At 39.8% G+C, this 2364-nt stretch overlaps 1 protein-coding gene across 1 annotated transcript in view; it reads left to right on the forward strand.

Annotated features, from left to right (window-relative positions):
- Window positions 1-104: 104 nt before the first annotated feature.
- Window positions 105-2364, forward strand: part of LOC119592032 — a 4321-nt gene continuing 2061 nt past the window's right edge. The window contains exons 1-3 of the mRNA XM_037940826.1: window positions 105-236; window positions 656-1375; window positions 1689-1925. Coding sequence (XP_037796754.1) covers window positions 143-236; window positions 656-1375; window positions 1689-1925 — 1051 coding nt within the window. The 5' untranslated portion in view covers window positions 105-142. The remainder of the gene's footprint in view (window positions 237-655; window positions 1376-1688; window positions 1926-2364) is intronic.

A 2364-nucleotide genomic window follows, 5' to 3' on the forward strand; every position in this document is an offset into this window, starting at 1 on the left:
TGTTGTTGCTCATATTCGTTATCAGTAATGTGATATCAATGAATTTTTGCTACGGCAAGAACATTGTAATCAGTGAGACATGTTTAAAAAAATGTTCACCTTATTTCAGGTTTTGTGTTTAATCCGCGAGGAGGCCGTTCTCATGGCACAACTCATGGCCTTGCTTTTGCTGGGAACTCTCCATTGTTCGTCGGGAATCGTCATAACAGTTGGCAGAACTACCCCAAACCCGACAGGTAAGTGCAAGGTTGATAGGGGGAAAATGATTTATCATATAAGAATGTTATTTTGCAAAGTGGTTGTGAGAAAATAATTTTAATTCGTTATTGTTTATAGCCTATGCTAACGGTTCTATTTGCCTCTGAAATAAATGGCATTAATTTATAGGAATTTCAAGAATCACTCATGACAATTTCTCTGTCAGGAAATTAGTGAAAAAATCATAAAATGATACATATATAAAGCCATATACATATATAGCTAATAAAGTGTTTTAGATCTTTGCAATACAAAGATCTTACATGATGATTAATAATTTCCCGTCATCAACCAATATCGTTAATTTTTAAAAGTGTCAGTGATCTACACACATTTCTATAGGCATTATCCTTGGTTTCCAGAAATTTCTTTTATGTTCATCATTACTGATCCCCAGAGATCGAGCGGTGTCGGAGTAAAATCGCTACTGTGCCACAGCTGAACCTGACCCGCAACCATATGTCCAGATCACACTACAGCATCGTCCCAGGGGTTCCGGAAATCACGATCGAGAGACCAGACATTCTCGAACACTTTCCAAGCTCCTCGGAAGCCACATCCAAAGAGTCCTCTACGCCCTTTCATGGTAAGCCCAAAATTGCAACGTTGCCCGAGGAGCCACGCCTGCTATCTTATGCAGGAAGTCCGTCGACCTCACTTCTAACGCCCATAGTGACAACGCCTTCGACAGTGCTATGGACTTCCCCTTCGTCCATTGAACCTCTCACGCCCACATGGTACATCACAAGCCCACCGCCCACTCCTCTCACGGTTCATACGCCTACGGAACCAATCATAAATGTAAACAAACAATATCTTTCTTATCCAACCAAACCGTATGAGACAAACAAACCTACACTTCTTACAAGACAACCGGACAAAGAACACTTAGTCACTCATCTTGCCCTTGAGAAACCCAAGCAGCTAGAGAGAACGACGGCAACCACACAACCTACCCTTTTATATTCTACAATCCCCGCTGTAAGGGGGCATAGGTCAGTGAAGCCTGCTGCCGTACGACCGGCTCTGCAGGAGATGGAGAAGGAGCTGACCGACTTGCTGAGGGTGCAGATACCGCTCCTGCTGACAGATGACATTGCTGAGGCCCTTAACATGTGTGAGTTTTCTAAGTAATACTGTCTTCCTTTGTATATCTGTCTCTGTGCTATAAATCGACATTTTCCATGTTTTCTTAATTTTTAATAGTTATCCTAGTGAAACAAATGTATCAGTAAAATGTAATTTGTGAAAAATTATGGTCAACTTTCATTATTCTAGTCGTATTAACTTTCGGACGCTTAGACTCAAATGTCTAAATATTATGTGCAAAGAATATATACATATGTATACAGATTTCCTCGTTGACATAAAACACATCTTAGTAGAACGTTTTATACATAATTTGATCAAATTAATAATCAAACCGCCAGCATACCGAGCCCGCCTCCACTTCGCCAACCACGAGATGGTGGACAAACTACTTCAGCAGGAATCTCTCGCACCAAACTACGTTTCTGGGGAGTGTCCTATGCGGTATTACGAGCGTAGGATCAATCTGCTGAAGAGGGTGGTAGGCCTCCTCCTCCTCGCCCTTCCGCATTCTCTTCAGGAGCTTGAGGGAGCTGCCTGGGACGAAGACCTGGAAAATAATTTCTTCAGGCCCGGAGGTATCCCTGTTATTGCTATTATTCTTTGCTTGCAAGTATTTGTCATTATACTTTTTATTGCATGAATGTTTCCCTTTGCCTATTTTAGATAAGCTACTTTCTGACATTATTTTTACACTAATAATAATTTTGCCAGTACTGCTGCTCGTATTAATTCCTCTCAGCTTCATTACTTCATGAAGATGTGAACATTTTCTGTGACAGGAATAATTAAGTTTGGCACCTCGTGTTATCTGCAAATTGTTATTTAAAATTTACCTCCTGCTAAAATAAAAAGATATCTTCACAATTATATCACGATTATTTATGACGCCATGTATTTTAAGGTGATTTTTTTATATGTACTTATTTTACATATTGCATTCCCATTTATTGCATATTTGTTCAACTTACTAGGCAGGTTTTTAGAAAAAAGACAGAAAGCCAAAAAAAAAACAAC

This window comes from Penaeus monodon, chromosome 29 (assembly GCF_015228065.2).
Source record: "Penaeus monodon isolate SGIC_2016 chromosome 29, NSTDA_Pmon_1, whole genome shotgun sequence".
In the NCBI taxonomy this organism is placed as follows: Eukaryota; Metazoa; Arthropoda; class Malacostraca; order Decapoda; family Penaeidae; genus Penaeus; species Penaeus monodon.